This window comes from Mustela lutreola, chromosome 10, assembly GCF_030435805.1.
Source record: "Mustela lutreola isolate mMusLut2 chromosome 10, mMusLut2.pri, whole genome shotgun sequence".
In the NCBI taxonomy this organism is placed as follows: Eukaryota; Metazoa; Chordata; class Mammalia; order Carnivora; family Mustelidae; genus Mustela; species Mustela lutreola.
Window position 1 is genome coordinate 36,311,741 of NC_081299.1, and position 22,094 is coordinate 36,333,834.

A 22,094-nucleotide genomic window follows, 5' to 3' on the forward strand; every position below is an offset into this window, starting at 1 on the left:
CTCCTGCTCTGCAGCCCCATAACTTCCCATTATTTCTGCTCCTCCTCTGGGAAACCACTGGTGCCTCCTTACCTCCACAGCCCTATATTTCTCTCCACTGCCCCCCGCCCAACCTACCAGGAGCTCCTGGAACAAGGAGATGATGGGAAATGAGTCTGGAAGGGAGAACCAGTCGGCTGGGGAGTCTGGACTCCCAAGATCATGGATGTGGCCTTGTGTTACAGTCAGGAATGAGAGCCTAGCGAGGGTAACAGAGGCCGGGGTTAGGACTCTGCCTGCCCACCTCGATTCTCACTTCCTGGCATCATCTCCCCAGAGGCTGATGCCTTCAGAGCCTCCCAGGGGTCTCTGCTTGCTTCTCTGCCTGGACACCAGATGCCCTCCAGAGTGAACCTATTCAGTCCACCTCAATACAGCCTGTGAACTGTGTTCAGGGGGTGGGCAATTACTCTGGAAGGAACGGGAAACCCCAGGGACAGCTCCATTAAGAACTTCTGTGGGTCAGATCAGGGGAGCTAGTGGGGTGTTTGAGGGTGGGATCGGGGAGAAGGGTGTGGGGAGGTCTGATCAGAGCCTGGTCACCTCCCCAGCTGCAAGCTTGGGCTCCTCTCCATGCTTGTCTCTGCCTGAGCCTCTTCCTCTGCGTGGCCTGAGGTCCAATGGCTTTTGGCTCCAGGAATTCCACCTAGGGCTAAGCACTAGGTGGGAGGAGCTTGGATTCTGCTGCGTGCAGGGTCATGTGTGGCTTTTGCCCCTTGATGGGCCCACAGTGGGAGGGTGCTGGAGCATATAGCTGCCGGTGGACGAGCCAGCAGGGCTCTCAAGGAAGCAGGGGGCTCTACCCGCACAGGTTCCATAATGCCTGTCATAGCTTGGCTGATGATGCTCCTCCTGTTGGCCCTGCTGGGGGCCACCCGGCTCTGCTGGCTGCGTGCTCCCGCACGGAACAAGATCTCCAGGGCGCAGAAGCGTAGGGCAGTGGCCCTGCAGCAGATGGAGGCTCTGGCCCAGCGTCTCCGGCAGCAAGTGAGTGGACACCTATCCTGGAGGCTCCCCAGCCCTCCATCTCAAGAGGAGGGCTGGGGAGGATCCCACCTCAGGACTATTGTCCCGTCCCCTCCAGAAGACAAGGAGCCTGGGGCAGGAGGGGGGCAGTCCCCCATCCCCAGCTCTCCCCATGCTGGCTCTTTGTGGTACTGTCAGTTCCTCCTCCATCTGTGTACTTGGAACCCGTTGGGTTTGGGGGCCATGCGTTTTCTTTGTCCTCCCAGCCCCGCACGTGAGTCAGTAATGTGGTGGGTGAGCTTTTTGTTGAAATAAGATAAACTGATGGAAGCAGTTGGAGGCAGATGGTCTTCCTTCAGGTCTCTTTCCAGCCCCTGAGTACCTCCACACCCCACTGACACAGGAACCCTGGACTACACGTTCTCCGTCCCATCCCCCTGCCCCCGGGTTCTGTAAATGTTGGAGAACAGCTCATAGATGCAAAGCACAGGGCGGTCACTGGAGATACGGTCCTTCCAGGAAGCTCTGTGTCTTAAAAGGGACTTTTGACAGCTTAGGTAGGGATATTTCAAGGCACTGGAACAATCACTGTGGCTGGGCTGGGACTTGAAGGTGAAGGGACTGAGCCATGGGTGTCGCCGCAGAACCTGCCTAGAGTAGCAGAGAGTAAGGTGGGAAGCACCTTTCCTTGTGCTTGGGGTCCAGGTCTGGAAGACGTGACAGCCCCTTCCTGGGCTCCCCAACTACCCTATGAGGGGTGAGCTCATGGCATCTTAGGGTCCCCAACTGTGGCTGATGGTGGTGGACTCCCTGGGAGCCCTGGGAGTGGGGGTTGGGGACAGTGCCTGAGGAGCTATCCCCATGCTCTGGAGTTCCTGAGTGTCCTCTGCCGTCCCCTGGATGGTGATTGATGGCCCCAAGGGGCAGCTTCTCTGCCCGAGCTGCTGCAGTTCCTGAGAATGTGTATTAATATTAATTGGGGCTAATTAGTTGGATAAATCAATCTGCCCCCCGAGAGCAGCTGCCCCTCCCTGGTTGGTGAGCAAGAAGTCTGGGTTAATGGGGTTGCTGTGGTGAATCAGTGTGATGGAGAAGACTCCTGTGTGTGTGTGTTCATATGCACGTGTGCATGTGAACATGCATGTACGTGTGCGTGCACTGTGGCAGATTTGGGTTCCCTTACCGCACACACCAGAACCTGCTTGTGGGTGTCTCCTGCTGGCTTTGATGGTGTGCTGGTTGAGTGGTGTGCCTGGGTGCGTGCTGCCTGTGTTTGGTTATGGGCTTGTGGTACGTGTGCCTGGGTGGGTATGTATGTATTGTGTTACTGATGGGAATGTGTACATCTAGCTATGGGTGGCTGGTTTGGGTCTGAGGTTTGGGTCTGAATTTTGGTTGAGCATGTACCTGTGTGGTTGGGTGTCTGATGTGTGAGGACATCTGCTTCTGTGTTGGTCTGGGCATGCTTAGTGTATGTGTGGGTGTCTAGTATGTAGAGCTCTTGGGCTGAGTACCTGGTGCGGGTGTGTGGGTCTGGTTGGCTGGAGGAGTGGAAGGGTTTTGGGGGGAGGTCACCCCTGGTGTCTCCAGCTTCCCCCCAAGGCTACAGACCTCTTGGCTTTTAGTACCTTACTCTTTCCCCAACAAAGCTACACAGGTCCTCACGGGCACCTTCCCCCTGCCAAGGATACCCTCAAGGCCTCAGGTGTCCAGCTTTACCTCCCAGGGAGGTAGGAGGCTGAGACATAGGCCAAACCCTGGCAGGATTCAAACAAATCCAGTTCAGTTCAGCTTAGCAAAATCTGACGGAGGTTTCCTCTGGGTCTTGCCTTTTGGTGGACCCTGGGGACAGATTCGTAATCAAAATGAATCTGACACCTGACTTTGACCTGCCTTAAAGATGCTTCTGGTCTGAATGTATCGTATCATGGTGGGAACAGAGCTATGCAAACTGCGACGGGAGGCAGCTCAGCCGAGTGTGGTGAAGGCCAAATGCTTGTGGAGCTATAGGACCCAGGAGGAAGGGCTTTGGGCCATCTGCAGAGGGTGGGGTGGGGAAGTCTTCACGGAAAGGTAGTGTTGGAGCTGAGCCTTACAGGATGTGCAGGAGTTTTCCAAAAGGAGGAAGGAAGAGGAAAGGCAATACCGTAGAGAGAAAAGCCTGAGATAAGGCAGTGTTTCTGTAGAGCATGTAGAAAATAATACTCGTAGTCCACTGGGGTAAATGGACAAGCCACTCATGGCAGCAGGCTGCTAACTAGGAAGCTCTGGTCACCTCAGGGGGACATTAGCCTCCCGACCGTTGGAAGTTTCGACAATATTAAACATATTTCACAATTGCTTTGAAAATACTGGTAGTACATCAATTAACTAAAACTCTAAGATATATTTTCTTTGACTTTTAAACCATCATAGGAGGCAGCACCCGTGAGTGTGGAAAAGGCCAGATGGGCCCATAGAGCCGTGGGACGTGGCAAGAGGGGGAGGGCACTTCTTGGTATTGAGTCCTTTCTTGACTTCTGCCAAACATGTAGCAATTGTACTCACAATCCTCCAGCCATTCTAATGCCGAGATTCTATATAATCAAACATCTCTATTGTCAACTAAGTCATAAACATTGTTTTTAGAATGTCGTCATAAGGGGAGCCTGGGTGGCTCAGTCGGTTGAGCCTTCAGCTCAGGTCATGATCTCAGGGATCATGGGATTGAGTCCCACATCATCGGGCTCCCTGCTCAAGGGGGAGTCTGCCTCTTCTCTGTTTCTCCCTCTGCCTCTGTCTGCCGCCGCCCTTGCTCTCTCTCTATCTCTGTCAAATAAATAAAATCTTTAGAATGTCAAAATAAATTACAGCAATCTCGGGGCAACTGGGTGACTCAGTTGATTAAGTCTCCAACTCTTGGTTTTGGTTCAGGTCATGAAACCTCAGGGTTTGTGAGATTGAGCCCCGTGTCGGGCTCTGCACTCAACCCAGAGTCTGCCTGAGACGGTTTCTCCCTCTGCCCCTTCCCCTTGCTCTCTCTCTGTCTCAAATAAATAAATATATTTTTAAAGATTTTATTTATTTATTTGACAGAGAGAGACACAGTGAGAGAGGGAACACAAGCAGGGGGAGTGGGAGAGGGAGAAGCAGACCTCCTGCCGAGCAGGGAGCCTGATGTGGAACTCCATTCCAGGACCCTGGGATCATGACCTGAGCGGAAGGCAGACGTTTAACAACTGAGCCACTCAGGCGCCCCATAAATAAATAAATCTTTAAAAAAAAAAATTACAGCTCTCTCAGTCTTATGAGCCTCCTGAGAAGTTGTGTAACAGGACAAATAGGAGTGTGGTAGTTGAGAGGAGGCGGGACTGTGTTTGAATCCTAACTCCGATCTGTACATATTATTTTATTTATTTTAAGGATTGATTTATTTGAGAGAAAGAGAGAGAGAGTGCACACAGGGGGCAAGAGACAGAGGGAGAGGGGAGAGGGGAGAGGGTCACAAGGAGACTCCGTGCTGAGCACAGAGCCTGACACTGGATCTCATGACCTTGAGATCACCGCATGAGCCGAAATCAAGTCAGTCGTCCAAACGACTGTGCCACTCAGGGACCCCTGACTCCTCTACTTAAAAAAAAACAAAAAACAAACAAACAAACTCCTCCATGCCTTAACATCCTTATCTCTACAATTGGGTGTGATGATTAGAACTATAGTACTCATGTGAGTTCCTAATGTTTACGGTGGTGTACACAGCAAGTACTATCTATGCCAGAGGTCTGACTTCAGTAATAACAGAACGAATGTTGTTCTTGCTGGGCAGCTGTTTAGTGAGTTTCCATGAATTTGTTCTATTAGGTGCAAGGGACACTCAGCTGGGTGGGTAAATGTATTGCCAGGCCCTCAGAAGCCCCATCCATCCCGCCAAGTCCCTGGAGTGCCGGCCGTGTTGGCAGAGGAGTGGTCCCAGCGGCCACCTCCAGTGGCCCCCAGTAGCTCCATCTGCCCGTTCTCCCCACCACTCCCCAGCTCCCTGAGAGGCTTCCATTTTTACAAGCAGCCATGTGAAGACAACTGCAGCGGAGTGGTAGCCTCAGGGGTCCAGCTGAACAGTGGACACTTGCCCACAGGGATGTCATCTCTCCAGGTAGACATGTAGGAATCAGGGGCTGACATGCAGGCTTGGTGGGCACCTGTGGGTCAGCATGTGCTGGGATGGTCCCTGGTGGGGCTTGCTGGGGCTCCTTAGGGCTGGGTGAGCAGGGTGAGGGATGAGCACAGAATGGCTCTTCACAGTCCTTGAGCAAATCAGGGGCTGTGCCTAGAGTGTCCCTGCTGGGCAGAGCATTAATCTTTTACCTGCTGGACTGTGAAGAGAGGGCAGAGTCCCATGGCAGGGGCTAGGGCCGCTGGGGGTGGTGGGGCGCTTGTGGGAGTGGCTTTTTGGTAAGTGACTCAGAAGGATTTCATTTTAGCCACAACACAACCATTGTGGTGCCTTCTAGCCAAATGCCCACCGTATTCTAGAAGGATCCATGTCTGGGCCCTTCTGAAAGTCCTTGTGGCGTACAGGAGGGGAGTTCCTTGCTCGGGCACTAAGGTGGCAAAATGGCACAACAAGTCAAGGGACTGGGAAGTATGGCTAGAACAGCAGAATATGGGAATGGGGCAGAGAGAGAGAAGGCTGGTGAAATGGGCCTCCCAGCACCCAGCAGGGAAAGGGCCTAGAACAGTGCTGGGCACCCAGGAAGTGCTTCATCGGAAAAGGCCTCCCTCCCCAAGAGCCATTTGAGAGTAGTGGTGAGGGGAGAGACAACTTAGGTTTAAGTCTCTCCATTTTTATGACTTCGGGCTAGAGAGTTAGCCTCTCTGCGTCCCAGTTGCCCTTATTGGTGAAGTGGAGAAAATGATAATAAAAGCTCCTATCCAAAGGTTTTCATGAGGATTTAATGTGCAGGCAGATTTGCTTAACAAAGCTCCTGGCCCCACAGGAAGTACTTGGTAAACGTGTATCTTGGTGTATCTCTACGCAAATGCACTTTACATGTTTACGGCGAAAGCCCTGAAAACCACTCTGAGGACAATGGTTTTGCAACTTTATTCTGAGGGCACTTGGGACCTATGGGTTTTATCTGAATAGGATCACCTAGGCTGTAGTGAAGAGGTTGGGCTGGAGCGGTAGATACCAGAGGCAGGGAGGCCAGTGTGGAGGCTGCTGAGAACACTGAGAGACAAGAGAAGGTTCTAGGCAAGAAGGAGTCTGGAGAGTCAGAGATGGGAGATATGAAGGAGGCAGAACCACCTAACAGTGACACATGTGGGTAACAGAATGGTCACTGGGGCCAGAGTACCGCATGTAGATCCAGGCTCTGCCACTTAATGAGCCAAGTGTCTTTGGGCAAAGAGCTTTCTGGGCCACAGTGTCTTTTCCTACCGTAAAAAAAGAGAAAGCAATACGCCCTACCTCCTCAGGTAGGGAGTAAGGAGTGCCATGAGTTCATATACGTAAAATGCTTGGAATATAGCCTGCAACTCAGTAAGGGTTAGAACACATGTTCCGTATGATTGAGATAAGCTATCATGACTGTCTTCGGAGCTCAGACGTGAGGAAGTGATCCAGGATGATTCTGAGGATTATTGCTGTGGTGATGTGAGTATCATCAATTGGGAATTTCATGAAGAAGAACGGGTTTAACAAACAGTCCTGGGGTATCTGTGGATATGTGGGTCAGAAAATGGGTCTGAGGCATGGCAGGAAATAGGTCTGGGCTGTAGACACAGGGAAATCTGGGTATCCTTGGGACACATCTGGTGGCTGAGGTCACCCAGGGAGGGCGGGCATTAGGCAGAAAGGAGTCCAAGTTCTGAGGAGCAGCAACATTTATTTATAGAATAAAAGAGAGGAAAGGTTGAGAAGGAGCCGCCCGGGAGAGAAGGAAGCCAGGAGAGTTGAGGGCACAGAGAGTTTGCAGCAGGAAAGTGTCTGAGAGTCAGATGCTACCGAGGACTGCAAGATGGGGATTTAAGAAGAGTCCAGGAGATTTAACAACCAAGGAGACTGGGAGTCCCAAATCTCCCAGGAAAATTTCACCTTGTCTGGCACCTCACTCTCCAGACCAAGGAAGGACCATCGTGCTGTCTTCCCATCCAGCCCCCCACTCCGGCTTGCAGGCATCAGAGTCTCAGCTGGGGCGCGGCAGGACAAAGGAAGACAACTTCACCTTCCTGAGTGCTTGCTGTGTGCTAGGCCCTTGTCATGCCACCGCTTGCCTCTGACAAGAGTCCTGAGGGGCTGGTGTCAGGCCTCACCTCATACCCTGAAGAAATGGGCTCAGAGCAGCTGGGTAACTCCTGATTGGCTTCTAGTCCTTTGTTCTTTGGAGGAACGCTGGCCACGGGAGGGAAGGGAACCCGCTGACCAGCAGAGAGTGTAGTCAAGGCTGGGTCCCGGCTCTCCTGCCCCTCAGGCTGGATCATCCCATACCCAAGTCAGATCACCAGGAGTGAGAAGGCTGGATAGGAAGGAAAGGTGCCCCCCCGAAGGCAAACCATACAGAGATGAAGCCCACTTCCATAACCCCTGGGTTCCAAACGTGCAGCTAGAGTCACTCCCACTGCCATTGTGCCCCTTCTGGGTAGCAACACAAGGGAGCAGGCCTTCCTCTGTGCCAGGCCTCGGGATGGGCACTGGGGAGGCAGACACAGAGGGAACATTGCCCCGTGGGACTCTCATGCCAATCTGGAGCCCGTTCTGGAAATGTTCTTCATGCTAAGGGCGAGTCCAGGGGCACGGGCTGGGCACATGGATGGGTGAGCAACTGTGTGGGGATGTGATGTTGAGCATGTGCGAGTGAACTGGAGTGAATCAGTCATTGACCTCTGCCCTTCCTCTCCACAGGAGCCCTCCCTGGACCCCAAAGCCATCCTGGAACTGCCCCTGGAGAGGCTGGCCCAGAAGCTGCAGAATGACGAGCTCAGTCTGGAGAGTGTCCTCTGTAGCTACTTAGAGGAGGTGGCGGTTGGCTCTGGAGGGGGGTGGGGGTTCTCACCCATTGTCCTCCTCACAGGAGGTGGGGTACGGATATAACATTGCAGCACTATGGCTGACATGGGAGGGAGCACATGCCACAGTCACCCACCATTTCTATTCTGCTCTGGGTCAGGATGGTGGGTGACTGAGTGCCCCATGTCTGGTCTCCCTCAATGTCGCTCAGGCACTGAAGGTACATAAGGAGGCAAACTGCCTCACAGATTTCCTGGGCGAGTGTGAGGAGCAACTGCAGGCATTGAAGAAGCTCCAGAAGACTGAGAGGGGCCTCCTCTATGGGGTCCCCATCAGCCTGAAGGACACCTATGACTGCAAGGTAGGCTATGAGGTGTATGTTCACACGTGTCCATGTATGTGTGTGTGACCCTACGTCACTGAGCCCATGAGCATCTGAGTGTGGGACATTGGGTGAGTTCCGTAATTGAAGGTCCACAATTAGAAAGTGGCCAGCTGGGATCTGAACCCAGGCGTCTGGCTCTGGCCCACCACATTCTCCCGCCGCTCATGAATCCTCCTAAGGGCGCAGTGTCCACACATCTCAGAGGCCATGACGATGTGTGGAATGGGAGCAGAGTGAGGAGAGCCTGTTCCCTGGGAAGTTGCATTCTGATCCCTAGGGCCTGGCCTTAATGTCACTTCCTTGCAGGGCCATGACTCTACGTGCGGCCTGGCCCAGTTCCTGGAGAAGCCAGCAGCCAAGGATGGGGTCATTGTGGAAGTGCTCAAGGCTCAGGGAGCTATTCCCTTCGTTAAGACCAACATCCCACAGACGCTGTTCAGGTCTCTGAAGTGGGTAGGCGGGGCTGGGTTTGGGGCCGGGCCCAGGACTGACAGCAACTTAAAGTCCGGGCTCAGGGTGGAGGGGTGAGGTGCGGACCAGTCACGCATGCTGTGAGGATCGAGGTTCTTGGGCATGTCTTTTCTGCCCTCTGAGCCTTGGCCTCCTCATCTTGTAATGTGTGGGTGGACTTCATAGTCTCTACAGGCCCTCAGGCTCTGAGATTCTGAAGAGTTTCATCTCTGTGTTTATCCCAGCTTTTCTCTCCTCTCCCTTGGCATTTAGTGTACCTACTTTTGTGAGGAACCTGTTGCCAATTCTGACAGCAGGGCTGGGGGCTCCTGTCCTTAAGTTAGGAGCTGTGGTTGGTGTCCCCTCTTGGTGTTCCCTGCTGCAGTTGGGCCCTCACCTCAGCCGTAAGGGAGACTGGGAGGGCTCAGCCCTGGGGAGGAGCTGGGGAGCCAAAGTGGGCCTGGGGTTGACTCCTGAGGGGGTCAGTCTCTTCGGGGAGACTTTCACCTCCCAGCTCTTTTTCTTCTGCTTCTGTCAGCTTTTATTGCAGCAACCCCATCTACGGACAGACCCTGCACCCTCTGAACTTGAAGAAGACACCTGGGGGCTCCTCAGGGGGTGAGGGAGTCATGCTGGCACAACGGGGTTCCATCCTGGGCATGGGGACCGACAGTGGGGGCAGCATCCGCGTACCAGCCAGCTTTTGTGGTGTCTGTGGCTTGAGGACCACCGGATACCGCCTCAGGTACTTGGTGCTGGTGCTGGGGGGAGGGGGAGACTCAGCCCAGCCTAGGGGAACAGAGGCCTGCCTGGTACATCAACTCTTATCCACTCACCTCAGTACTCAGGGAAGCGGCTAAATGTAGGTGGGCTTCAAATAGCTCCTGCTTCAGTCCCAGATCAGCACACCATGTCTGGTATAGGTGGCAGGAGAAAAGGCCTTCCATACACTCATTAAATTATTTGTTCATGAATTCATTCATCTTTACATCTACCCATTGACCTACCTGTTCCCTTAGTCGCTCATTGGTCTATCCATTTTTCCATCTATCCATCCTTTGTCCATTCATCCATTTTTGCAGTCATCATCCCAGTCTCTAGCCATCAGTTAATTTCACTATTTATCCACCATTTAATTTATCTAACAGATATTTATTGAGTGTTTACTCTGTGACTAGTACCGTACTAGGAACTGGGGATATATCGATAAAAAAAAAAGGACAAACATCCCAACCCTTGGCAAATTCATATACATTCCTCCTTCCATTCATTAGTTCATTCACTCATCCATCTCCCCATCCATCTGTTCATCGAGCCATCTATCTGTCCATCCGTATCCGCCTCTGATCCTTCATCCACCCATCTTTCAGGTCCTCCTCCCCAAATACCTGCACTGTGGTAGCCCGTGTGCTGGGGACACAGAACAGTCTCAGACCCGGTCCCTGCCCCTGTTGTGCTATTAGACATGCAAATGGCTGAGTCAGAAAGTGATGGGGCTCTAGGAGAGGGTCAAAGCTTGTGGAAATTCACAGGATGATGCTGATCTTTTCTCCAACAGAGATTTCTTAAAAGCCTAGACCTTATACTTTCAGAGGCGGGGCAAGGGAAGGGAAGGCTTCCTGGAAGAGGCAGAATCTGAAGGTGGCTTTGAAGGATGGGTTTGCAGAGATGGTGTAGAGTCTAGAAGGCTGTAACCTGCGAGCAGCGTTCTTTGCCCGGAGCAGTATGTGTGTGTGGAAGGGCTAGAAGGGGATGCTGTGGAAGGAGTTGATACTGCAGAGCCTTGAAGGCCATCATAGAGGCTAGACTTGATGCTGTGGGTACTAGGGGTCACAGCAAGGTTGAAGCAACTCCTCTTGCTGGTGCTGGGGCCTGGGGGAGTGCTTGGCTGGCCTGTTCCTTCCTTCAAGCGCTGAGCTGGGCTCTGGGTGGGGGTGGGGTTTTGCAGCTACTCCGGAGTTGCAGGTGCTGTCAAGGGCGAGAAATCTGGTAAGCAACCCGCTGTGCCTGTGGCCACACCTATCCAGAGACAACCCCGTAAGCCTTCCTCTCTCCCAAGGACATTTCACTCAGCCCTATCTCACCCAGACTTGCCCCACTGGTGATAAAGCAATCTGAAGGAACAGCATGTTTCCCAAGCGCCCCCCCCCCACCCCCCAAACCCCTCCGTGAGAAGTGCTTCTTACAACCCAGCTTTAATCTTTCCTACTTGTCTCTTGACGCTCTGCCCCAGCTGAGATTCTCCTGTCAGGCACCTGAGCTGCTTTCGCAGTGTGCCGACTCTCCCTGTCCCCGGCCCCAGGACCCTGTGACCTGATCATGGCCCCAGGCCCCACCCTCTGATGCCAGGCAATGGGGATCCCCGGGAGCAGAAAGGATGAGAGGAATCTGCCTTGTTTCTGTTCAGTGACTACAGTGGCTGGCCCCATGGCCCGGGATGTGGAGAGCCTGGCGCTGTGTTTGCGAGCACTGCTAAGTGAAGACATGCACCGGCTGGACCCCACCGTGCCTTTTATGCCCTTCAGGGAGGAGGTAAGCTGGGTCTGGAGGGCTCCCACCTCTCCCCTCCTTTCCTTCCTCATTGACCTGTCTACCATCTGACTATCTTCTGTGAAGATTCTCTCCCCCAGCCCAAGGTACAATGACCAAGAAGCCCACATGATCAGTCATATTCACCTCCCCTCCCTGCTGGACACCAGCTGCTTTGGCCTCTCAGCTGCTTGGCACTGTAGCTAACACTGCCCCCCAGAGAGGGGCTCCAGACATGACACAGACATGATACTCAGCATGTCTGGTATCTGGTTAAGCTGGGCTTCCGGTCCTCTAGGTAACCTTGGCCAAGTCCCATCTCTTCCTAGGCCCCAGGCTCCCCAGTGGTGTGGTAAAGAGGTTGGACCGGAAGATTGCTCCAGGACCTGCCAGCTTTGGCAGGCTTCATTTATGCATTAGTTTATTCAGTGACAATTATTGGAATCTACTATGTTCAGGCTCTTGGTAGTTCATCCTAATACTCGCTCTATAGAATGAGCATTGTGCTTCTCATTTACAGGGAAGGAAACTGAGGGGAAATGAAGTGACTTGCCTCTGATCACAAAGCTGGAAACTGGCAGAGTTGGGCTTTGAATCCAGCCCTATCTGCTCTAGAACCCTCTCCATAGGGAGAGTCTCTGTCTACCATTCTGTTGATGCTACTCATCTGATCTCTACACATGTCCAAATACAATCAACCTGTGATCATTTTCTGTCATCCATTATTTGCCTCTACTATTTTCTCCATCTCCATCCTCTCCTGGCTGTTTTTTAGCTTAAAGGTCTTTGTGTCTATTCATCTACTTACTTCCTTACCTGTCCCCTCCCAACTCAATTCCAACCATCCATTCTTCCACCCACCCATCTATCCATTCAACCCTCTGCCCACCCACCCATTCATCATGTCATACATATGGCCACCTACTCATTCATGAATCTATATCTATCTACCTATCCACGTCATCCACCCAATCATTTGCCTATCCATTAGTCCTTCCAGGGGTTTCTCCAGAGGACCCAGAGCATGGAAAGTATATAGAGAGGCTCCAAGGGGGTCTTGGGGAGTTTCTGTAGATTCCCCCGGGCCCAAGGTGTAGGCCACAGCTGTGGCCCAACGTCCCGGTCTGGCTCTTGAAGAGACCCACTCTCCTCTGAGAGCCCCACCCAGCCCCTCTTGCCCACAGGTGTACTCCAGTAACCAGCTCCTTCGAATTGGTTACTGTGAATCCGATGGCTTCACTCAGCCAACTCCTAGCATGGCCAGGGCCATGAGGCTCACCTCCAAGCTTCTCCAGGATGCAGGACATCAGGTAGGCAGCCAGACTGGTGAGCATGCTGGGCTGGGCCATTCTTGGAGAGAAAGGAAGTTATATCTGAGTCTGAGCTGCTAACATCACCGTTTTTCCTCTATGCTTCCTGGGGAAAGCTGATGGGCTGCAGTGGGAGCAGAGTGGGCCCCCCTCCCCCAGTGTGAGGAAGGCATCAAGATTTTGCAGCTTCCCTCTTCAGGGGTGGGGATTCAGGGACTCACTCCTATAATTCCTATAGCTTGGGTTTCTGTTGCCTCCAACAGATGGCTGTGAGGAAATCTCAGTCCTCAAAAATCACCTTCCGCACCCCCCACCCCACCCCAGCCCCTGCCTCTCACAACCAGTGGCTTGTCCTGGTCATGCCTCCCTTTTGAGAATTGCTGGTTGACGACACATGGATCTATGCAATCTTGGGCCAATCTCTTAACCCCCCTGAGCCTCAGTTTTCTACCATATGAGGTGGCTGTGAAGATTCAGTGAAGCATGTGGTCTGAGACAGGACCGCAGTGAAGCAGGCAGGAAAGGAGGGCCGCTTGAATGCCATGGTCTCTCCGTGGGGGGTGAAGGAGTGGCATGGCAGCAGAGGGGCTCAGGTGGATGGAGAGGAGGGGTGATATCCTGTCCTCTCTTTAAATCCGGAAGGATGTAGGGGCGCCTTGGTGGCTCAGTCAGTTGAGTGTCTGCCTTCAGCTCAGGTCATGATCCCAAGGTCCTGGGATCAAGCCCCACATCAGGCTCCCTTCGAGGAGCCTGTTTCTCCCTCTCCCTCTGCCTGCTGCTATGCCTACTTGTGATCTCTCTCTCTCTGTCACATAAATAAATAAATAATTTTTTAAAAAGTCCTGAGGGATGCTGAGAATCCCTGGTGGGGTGAGTAGCACTCCAGGCCCTGACTCAGCCTCTGTCTCCCCAGATCATCCCCTTCTCCATCCCCCGTATAGAGTATGCTGTCCAACACCTGTTCATGGGAGGTCTGTTTGGCGATGGAGGGGCCACCCTTCTGGAGAAGCTGTATGTTTGTCGGGACTCAGATGTCGGGCGTGGGGCTGGGGATGGTGGTGCCTTGATGGGGATGGTGGTGCTGGGGATGGTGGTGCCCTGAGCCCTAGGAAGGGGCTACGTGGGCCTGCGCTGGTGGGATGCCTCTGGTTAATTGTGTGACCTTAAACAACAAGTCAGCAACCTGGGCTCCCTCTCCAGGATGCATGTGTTCCAGGGGTGGTGCTGGTGGGAACAGATGCATTTCTTTGGTCTCACCTCCTTCCATGGCTTCCCTCCAGAGTGGGAGCTGGGTAGGTAGGAGGGCCGGTTGATGGCTGAAAGACTGTAACTGACTAGATACGTGTCTGTGGCTCCTCAGTGAGGGGGACATTGTGGACCCTTGTGTAAAGACAACTGTCAACCTGCTCCGTCTGCCAGGCCTACTCAAAGGTTTCTTGGCCTGTATCCTGAAGTATATAGTGAGTGTGGACCTGAGGTGGGGGAGGCATTCAGGAGGGGAGAAGCCCAGAGAGGAGAAGGACTCAGAATGGGGCCCAGAGAGTGGTGGGGGCTCAGAGAAGAGGAACTGAAAGGGCTGATGGGGTCCAAAGGAGAGGGGTGCTTTCAGAGAGAGAGGGGTGCATCTCAGAAAAAAGAAGGGGTTTTAGAGAGAGGGTGGGGGGCTAAAGGCTAGAAAGGAGTAGAAGCTTCCATGTCAGTGTGCTGAATAGAGTTGCTTTTCCTGGACCCCGATTCTGGGCAGGCAGGTGTCGCCCTGTGGTTTCTGAATGGGTCTCTCTTCCCCGCCTCTCTAGGAGCCCCGAGCTAGCCAGAAGATTAAAGAGATTCATGGCGTGGGGTGAGTGCTAGTGTCCTCAGGTGACGTTCACAAGCATCTTCCATGGGATGGGAGGAATTAAGCAAAGGCCATGTGGCTAGAGTTGGCATCCACTGGGGGCAGGGGCTATTTAGGCTTTGGGATCTAATTAGGTTTTTAGGGTCATGTCTGACACGGGTTAAGTTTAGGCTTTTGAGTGGGGTTGAGATTGGGGCTATTTGGGGGCTGGGTTTGATTTGGAGTTAATCTCTGAGTTCAGGCTCGAATTAGTTTAGGCTGGGGTAAAGTCTGGGCCTGAGCTGAGATTGAGTTTGGGTTTGGGTTGGGATTAGGGTTGGAATTGGGGCTGGAGTGGCCTGAGGGCTGAGTGGGGACCTCACAGTTTAGGGGAAGAAACTGTGGCTTTGCGGGGAGCCTGTGAGTCCCTGTGGCTGGTGGTGGTGCTGGTGGGGCATTGACCAGAGGATGTGGACTCTTGGGAGCACTGGGCAGACAATGTATTCTGGGCAGTGAACAAGACACAGGGGGCATTCCTGGCCCATCAGCTGATTTGCAGCCCGCATTGAGATTAGGCTCTAGCTCTCCATGGTAATGTCCCTGTTTGTATAAAAGGGGGTCCTCCCATTCTGATCTTTTTGGACTTCTCTTATTTATTCCCCCAGGACTCCCAAGAAACTGTGGGAGCATCACAAAGCTGTGGAGGTGATGTGTGCCTGAAGTGACCTCAAGGGACCGCTGGAACAGGGGCAGCAGAGACCTGGGTGGTGACAGGAGTGGCCAGACTGGGGGATAGGGGTGGGGGCAGAGCTCTGGCCTGGCCTGTAGGGGAGGCCCACGTATACCTGGTTGGGGAGGCTTGGTGACCTGGAGGTTAATTTAGTCCATCTCTTTGGGGCTAGGATGATACATTGTTCCCAGATAATTGCAGCCTAAGACTCCCCTTCCCATCCCTTCACCTCAGCCCCTGGGAAGGCCCCGAGCCTTCCCCGCTACCTCTCCCTCCAGGTGTCTCAATCTGCATCTCACAGTCTGGGAATTCTTTCTGAGGTTTAATGCCACTGGCCTGGTAGTGCTTGACCTTGTTCTGCAAACAGTGACCTCTGCTGGTCTTACCCCTCCCTCCACCACTGTTCCTGCAGGAATATAAGCAAGAGTTCATAGCCAAGTGGAGGTCCTTGGATCTAGATGTACTGCTGACGCCAGTTCTGGCCCCTGCCTTCTGTACAGGCTATTCTAACATGACATTAGGTGAGAGGAACCTGGGTCCTGGTGGGGCTGAGATCCGGAGTCCAGGACTCCAGAGTCCTGCCACAGCTTCTGTGGCCTTGGACTCTGTCACCCATTCACTACTTAAAAAAAAATTTCTTGGGGTGCCTGTGTGGCTCAGTCATTAAGCATCTGCCTTTTGCTCAGCTTATGATCCCAGGGTCCTGGGCTTGGGCTCTGCATGGGGCTCCCTGCTCATTGGGGCATCTGCTTCTTCCTCTCCCTCTGCCTGCTTCCCCTCCGGCTTGCGCTCTCTCTCTGTTAAATAAATATATAAAATCTTTTGAAAAATGAAATAAATAAAAAATTTCTTAAATTGAGGTAAAATTCAGATAACATAATTTCACCATTTTAAGGTGTCCAATTCAGTGGTTTGGAGTATATTTAGAATGCCATGAAACCACTACCACTATCTAATTCCAGAACATTTCCATTTTCTAGAAGAGAAGCCCTGTACCTATTAGCAGACACTCACAATTTCCATTCACTTTTTAAATGAATTTTACTAAGGGTCCCCTGACTGGCTCAGTCAATAGAGCATGTGCCTCTGGATCTTAGGGTCATGAGTTCAAATCCCATGTTGGGTACAGAGCTTACTGAAAAAAGGGGGGGAAAAAAAAGAAAGGAAAAAACCCGAACTCTACTGAAATATAATTCACATGCAATGAAACCCACCAATTTTCAGAGTGTAATTTGATAAATTTTAACAAATGCATCTGGCTGTGTAACTACCACCATAGTAAAAATACAGACTATTTTTAATCATACGGCAAATTTCCCTGATGGCCCTTTGCAGTTCACACTACCCTTGCAAACTGAAACCGCTGATCTTCTTTCTGTCACTATAGTCGTGCCTTTTCTAGGATTTCATACAAATGGAATGAGAAGGAAGGAGGCTTTTGTGTCTGGCTTCTTTCACTTGGCATACACAGTCTCTCTTAACTGGCTTCCTGCTGCCCTCCTTCACAAGGTGGCTTTGGCCTAGGCCCCCTGGGATGACGCCCTTGCCCAGCACAGGTGCAATTCTCAGAGGTGTTATCAAGGCAGAATGAAAACCCACCCCAAGCCTGGACTCCGCTTCCCTGCGTCTCCTCACAGCGACTGCCCAAAGGCACATCCCACACCTGGTCCTGCGCCCACCCGTGGCATCTGCTGACATCACCGACCATCTTCTCACTCCCACCTACAAACGTCTTACTCCCTCCGGCTCACTCCTTCTTCTCATTCCATCACTCACTCCCTACAAACAGGTGGCTGCTGTAGAGGAGATGCCTTTTAACTCAAGGTCACCCTCCCTGCACACTTCAGTGGTCATCAGCTGTGTGGTCTGTGAAAAACCAGCCAACGGTCCACCACCTCGGTTTCCTTATTGTTCACACGAAGAGTCAATTCCGCCTCACAAGGGGTGGAGAGAACTCAAGGATCCGCTGTGGAGAGAGGCCACACAGTGCCTGGCACTGAGGAAGGCTTCAGTAGCGACCATTCTCTCTTTCCCTCCACTCTGGGGAGAGCAGGAGGCCGCCGCCGTCAGGTGGATTCTCGGCCCCAAACGCGGCGCTATTGCGAGTCCAGAGGGCTGCAGTTCCGAGAATGACCTCAGAGGGGGCGCTCACCCAACACTCTTCCCTACTTGTCTTTTGTCCGCTGATCTGTGCTTGCCTGGCTCTGCCTACAGATGTCTCCTCCTACACGAGCCCGTACAACGTCCTGAACTTCCCCGCTGGCGTGGTGCCAGTCACCACTGTGACGCTGCAGGACGAGGAGGAACTGGCCTTCTACAAGGGATACTACAAAGATACTTCTGACAAATGTTTCCGGGAGGTCGGTTTCTCTCTCCAGGTCTCTCCCCCAGGGGCACAAGGCAGGACTGAGTCTTGCCTCCATCCCGGTCAGGAAGAGTGGGTGTGGGGCCGGGTCAGTCATTCCCAGTGTTTGTCCTTTATTGCTTGTACCGTGGTTTCGCCCCATCTCTGAGAACACACCCTCTGAGCTCCAAGTTAGCCTCCGTCCTTGCCCCGGGAGAATACAAAACCACTGGTCTTCTAGACACTTCCGTTAGGGAAAGTTGATCCCAGAGGCAGGAAGAGTGGAGCCAGTGCCCCTGGTTAGGAGCTTACTAGGGAACTGGACTGGACCCTGCTCCCCTCTGAGCCTCAACTTCTTTGCCAGGAAAATGGGAATTAAAATATCTATCCCACAGGGTTGTCCTAAAGGCTCAACTGAAAAACAGTGAAGCATGGGGCACCTGGGTGACTCAGTCGGTTAAGTGGCTGCCTTCAGCTCAGGTCATGATCCCAGAGTCCTGGGATTGAGTCCCACATCTGGCTCCTTGCTCGGCAGGGAGCCTGCTTCTCTCTCTGCCTGCTGCTCCCTGACCCCTGCCCCCCTCTCGTGTGCGTTCTCTCCCTCTCAGACAAATAAATAAAATCTTAAAAAAAAGAAAAACAGTGAAGCAATCAGTATAAGGCTTTGGAAATAGGAAGTGTATACTTCTTATTACTAATTCAGAAGCGGCTCACAAAAGGAAATATTTTCATGTGCATATTTAATGCATGATCTAAGATAACAGCCTTGTCCTGGGTGACAGGGAGAAGGGGAGAAAGAGAGAGAGATTGACTCTGAAAAGTATGTGTGTGTCTGAGTCAGACATTAAGTAACTTACTTTTTTGGAAATTGATTTTAGTGCTAGAGTCACCCAGTGGAACTGCTGACCTGAATTCTGAGAAAATAATAATAATGATACTATTTAATGTGTCTTGAGCTCTTACTCTGTTCCAGGAGCTGTTTAAAAGTGCTGTATATATATTAAATCATTAAATCCCATAACTGTCCTGTGAGGTTTTACGAAGTTGGAAATGGAGGCGCACACAGGTTAAGAGACTTGACCGACCATGCTGCCATGCCTCATAGACAGGTCACGTGGAGGGAGCCAGGACTCCAAGCTGGTTGACTTGGCTCCAGTGACAAAGACAATAAGGGCTTGTATCTTATCATCATAAAACAATGGAAACATTCCTGAATGCTCTAAGTATGTTTGGATTTCATAGCCGGGACTCAGGTTCAGTCCCCATGTTCCTGAGTCTGTGTTTGGGGTCAGGGTACCTCTCTCACAGCGGAAGTATGACCAGGCTTGGGATCAGGGATTTGCATATTCTTTATTCCTTTGCTGAGAACATTGGGTGGATACTCGATTTTTTATTTCATAATTGTAGTCGGCTGTCTGCACAAGGAGCAAATTTTACATCTTAACCCTGGAGAATTAGAGATAGACAAAGTCAGAATAGTTTTTTCAGGTTTCACTGAGAGCTGAGGAAGGCTGGGACTCTGAGATCCAGGACATCTCTCTCTTAATAAAGATTGGGGATGAGATGTTTGAACTAATAATGCCTATGAGTGGTGAAGGAGGCGGGGCACGGGGTCTGAGAGTGGAAAGCAGGCTCTTAAGTCCATCTACCTTCTCTCTGGGCAGGCAGTACAAGGATCCATAGGATTTCCTGTAGCTGTGCAGTGCGTTGCTTTGCCATGGGAAGAGGAGCTGTGTCTCCGGTTCATGAAGGAGGTGGAGACCTTGGCCAAGAACCACAGGGAACCCGAGTGATGGGCTACTCCTCCCGGAGGCCTTCCTACATCCTCATCCAAGTCTGCTCTCGATGCCCCTTCTCATGAATACTCTATCTGCTGTGTGTTTCCTCCTCCCAGAAGCCCACCAGATTTCTTTGCTTTGTTGTCCTTCTATGTGGGTATTCAATACACGGACTCCTCAGATTGGCCCAAGATGGGGCACAGGGTGAAGGGCTCAATAAATATTTCTGACTGGTTGGCTTTGTGATCTCTGCTCTAGGTGGGGCTGTAGCTTCCTGGTGGACTTCTGCCTCCAGCTCAGTCCCCCCAGAAGATATCCCAGATTGCAGCAGAGGGGAAAGAGCCCCAAAAAGAGAGGCTGGTGACCTGGGTCCAAGTCCTGGCTCTGCCCCGGGCTTGCTGAGTGACGCTGGGCAAGTTACTTCGCCTTTCTGGACTTCGGCTTTCTCATCTACAGATTGAAAGGGTTAGATTAGATGAGGTCCATGGTACTTGTCAACTTGACTATTCTGTGATCTGTGACTTCTAAGCACTTCCCTGATCAAGAACTTACCATGGCTCCCAGTGCCCCCTAAAGAAAATTCCAAAGACCAAGTCCAAGGGAGTGAAGCCCAGTGAGAACAGATCCTGGGTTGGGATGCAGACCCAAGCTCATAATCCAGTGCTTAGCCTGCAAAGCACCTTTCTTGGCTTGACACTCAGCAGCTCCCAAGGTCCTCCCCGACCTCCTCTGCCAGGGCTCCGCCACAGTGTAACCTCCCTCTGTTCCCTCAACCCAGAGCCTTGCTGCCACCACCAGCCCACTTTGCACTTCTGCCTCCATACCTCTGTCACTCTGTTCCCTCCACCCAAATGACTTCACTGCTTCTTTGTCCTTGGGGCCCTGCATCAAATGCCACTTCCTTTAGGAAGCCTTCTTTGATCCCTCCAACTCTCCCATGACTTTCCCTTCAGGAACTCTCTCGAGGTCCTTCCCCATTAAAACTTACCCTTTCTGTCTCTCACTCCTCTTTACAGTACTATTTCCAGGGAGCTCAGCAAACTAATGGACTCCTTCCTCTCTGTGCTCAATAGCAGAGACTTTCTGGAAATAAAACCTCAATGCGGAGGAATAGATGTCACCCTTCCTTCCAGCCATTTGTATGGCCATCCATCCTACATTTGTTGAGTACTTCCTCTGAACACAAATGATGGAATTTCAGGCAGAAAAAGACCGGAGAGGTTTAGCTAAGAAGGAATTGCACCAGGAGGGAAGCCCCGACTCCACCTACCACAGAAGGAACCATCTGGGATGTCCAGGTGCACATGAGACAGGGTCATTGCTGACCTCACTGGGGCCTCTGCCTCTTGTAGGCTCTACCACTGAGTCTGAGATCCTTGCTGGAGAAAGAGCTTCATGGTTTCTCCTCACACAGGGCTAGCAGAGCTTCTGCTCTGTCCTCTCTCTCCCATAAGAGGGAGGTCTAAGAGGCTGGGAGAAAATGATTGGGGGTGGGGAAGGGGGAAGGGGTGCAGGATGTGGAGGTATTTTTCTACCTCAAGAGCGTTCTGCAGCCTGCCTCACTCCAACAGGCTGCAAACAGTTTGGGCACCAGGGGGCAGCATTGAGCTTTACACAGCCCTGCAGGGACCTTGCCTTCAGCTTTCAGATGCACGGTCTCCAGGTCTTTTCCCAGTCTAAACACAGATGGGAAAACTAGAGACGGGGAGACCGAGATTGGGGGGCATAGGAATAAGCTGGCCGTTTAAACATTAGTAGATTATAAGAGATAGGGGGCAGACTTCTATTCTTGTCTGAAATGAGCCTAGGGAAAGAGTGGCAGATACCAGCCCAAGCAGGCCCAGTTAATGGGAAGCCCAGCCTCAGGCCCGATTTCCCTCCAGGCTGGGCTTTCTCTTGTTTCTCCTGAGCTGAAATTGGGGTCAACAACTGCCTTCCTCCCCAGCTCCAGCTTCAGTTCTGGCCTGTAGCCTGCTAGCACCATCTTCAGCTGAAATCAGCCCCTGGTCTGTGCGACTGTGGGCAGGTCATTGGTTTCCTCGGTGCCCTTCGTCTTAGTGGCTGAGGCCGTGAGTGGGTGCAGATGGGATGTCCGGGGTCAGGGCCTCGCCTCCTTCTCCCCTTCCCGCGGCTGCTACTTCCACTGTAGAAGGCGCACGTGCCGGGTCCAGCTTCTGGCTCAGCCTCCTCTGGGGTAGTGGGAAAGTCTCCCAGCTACTTTGAGCCTGCTTCTTCTGTGAGATCGAAGTGATTACATCAGGCACAGCCACAGGATGAGACCGATCTACGGACGGTGACAGCCAGGTGGGAGAGGACTCAAGGTCCCCTCCCCAGCCTAGGAGTCAGTCGCAGGATGTCCAGAGTTCACCAGGAAAAGCCAGCTCCTCCTGGAGGAGCCTTAGAGCAGTCGGGTGGCGGTCACTCCAGGGGAGGAATCTAGCTGGGAAAGAGGAGGGGGTGTCTATAAAGGCTGGCCCTGAGCCCCCTGCTAGGACCCTTTGGGAAGGGGAAGGGGGTGCCTTGAGTTCTGGTCTTGTTTCTGTGCTGTGGCATGCAGGTAAGAGCTATCCTCTTTCCAGGCCCCAGTTTCCCCAGTGGTTGCACAGGGAAAGGGGAGATCCGAGCGTCTCCCCGCTCCCCTCTTCATTTGGAAGGCTCTGCCAGCCAGCCCCGCGTCGTCCCACCGGCCCAGGGACCGCCGGCCTCTCCACCTAACCCATCGCACTCCAATTCCGTCACCCGGAGCTGTGTCGGGTGACCGG

The 22,094-nt window shown here is 52.5% G+C and overlaps 1 protein-coding gene across 1 annotated transcript; it reads left to right on the forward strand.

Moving 5' to 3' along the window:
* Positions 1-757: 757 nt before the first annotated feature.
* Positions 758-19,567, forward strand: LOC131809579 (fatty-acid amide hydrolase 1-like). Its single transcript, XM_059136791.1, has 15 exons — positions 758-1,026; positions 7,886-7,999; positions 8,202-8,351; positions 8,682-8,815; positions 9,364-9,570; positions 10,774-10,814; positions 11,233-11,357; positions 12,539-12,664; positions 13,578-13,675; positions 14,025-14,124; positions 14,461-14,504; positions 15,146-15,185; positions 15,623-15,731; positions 17,425-17,570; positions 19,219-19,567. The coding sequence occupies exons 1-15, from the start codon at positions 859-861 to the stop codon at positions 19,345-19,347; spliced, it is 1,731 nt and encodes a 576-aa protein (XP_058992774.1). The 5' UTR covers positions 758-858; the 3' UTR covers positions 19,348-19,567.
* The last annotated feature ends 2,527 nt before the right edge of the window (positions 19,568-22,094 follow it).

Coding starts and splice junctions, on each gene's coding strand:
- LOC131809579 (XM_059136791.1), top strand. CDS start 859: ATGCCTGTCATAGCTTGGCTGATGATGCTCCTCCTGTTGGCCCTGCTG. Junction 12,665..13,577: donor TCCAGGATGCAGGACATCAG/GTAGGCAGCCAG, acceptor CTGTCTCCCCAG/ATCATCCCCTTCTCCATCCC. Junction 15,186..15,622: donor AGCATCACAAAGCTGTGGAG/GTGATGTGTGCC, acceptor CTGTTCCTGCAG/GAATATAAGCAAGAGTTCAT.